The following is a 401-nucleotide window of genomic DNA, read 5'->3' as shown; positions in this document are numbered from 1 at the left end:
TACATTTTCATGTCGCTACTGAGGCTCGAATCCCTATCTCCCGGACGACAAGTCCAACGTCCTCTGAGCTACTTATCATCAATGTTGTGATATTCCACAGGTCTTACAGATCATGGTCATGTGGTGGATATCCTCAGTCATTTCCCGCAGAGTAGCAAGATACCCAACTATAATGATATTAGTGTGGAGGGGAGCATGAAGCTACAGACCAATGATCTTCTGCTATCTGATATCAGCTACTACAATCCTCTGTCTGACTTCTTTTTCATTCATCAGATGGGCAAGATTCAAGTACCTTTGGGATGGGTTTCATCTATCATCATTTAGTTTAGGTACTGCCTACAGGTACGGACCGGGAGGGTCAACAACACATGTGCCGACACATGAGAACCGTGCCAGTG

The 401-nt window shown here is 45.1% G+C and overlaps 1 protein-coding gene across 1 annotated transcript in view; it reads left to right on the top strand.

The window, feature by feature from the left end:
- The first annotated feature begins 79 nt into the window (after window positions 1–79).
- LOC103521101 (UDP-glucuronosyltransferase 2C1) overlaps window positions 80–401 on the top strand; it is a 13,078-nt gene continuing 12,756 nt past the window's right edge. The window contains exon 1 of the mRNA XM_026831931.1: window positions 80–280. Within this exon, the coding sequence (XP_026687732.1) occupies window positions 196–280 (85 nt within the window). The 5' untranslated portion in view covers window positions 80–195. The remainder of the gene's footprint in view (window positions 281–401) is intronic.

The sequence above is a fragment of the Diaphorina citri genome, unplaced genomic scaffold, assembly GCF_000475195.1.
Source record: "Diaphorina citri unplaced genomic scaffold, Diaci psyllid genome assembly version 1.1 scaffold4519, whole genome shotgun sequence".
Classification (NCBI taxonomy): domain Eukaryota; kingdom Metazoa; phylum Arthropoda; class Insecta; order Hemiptera; family Psyllidae; genus Diaphorina; species Diaphorina citri.
This window is presented reverse-complemented; position numbering and strand designations above follow the sequence as displayed.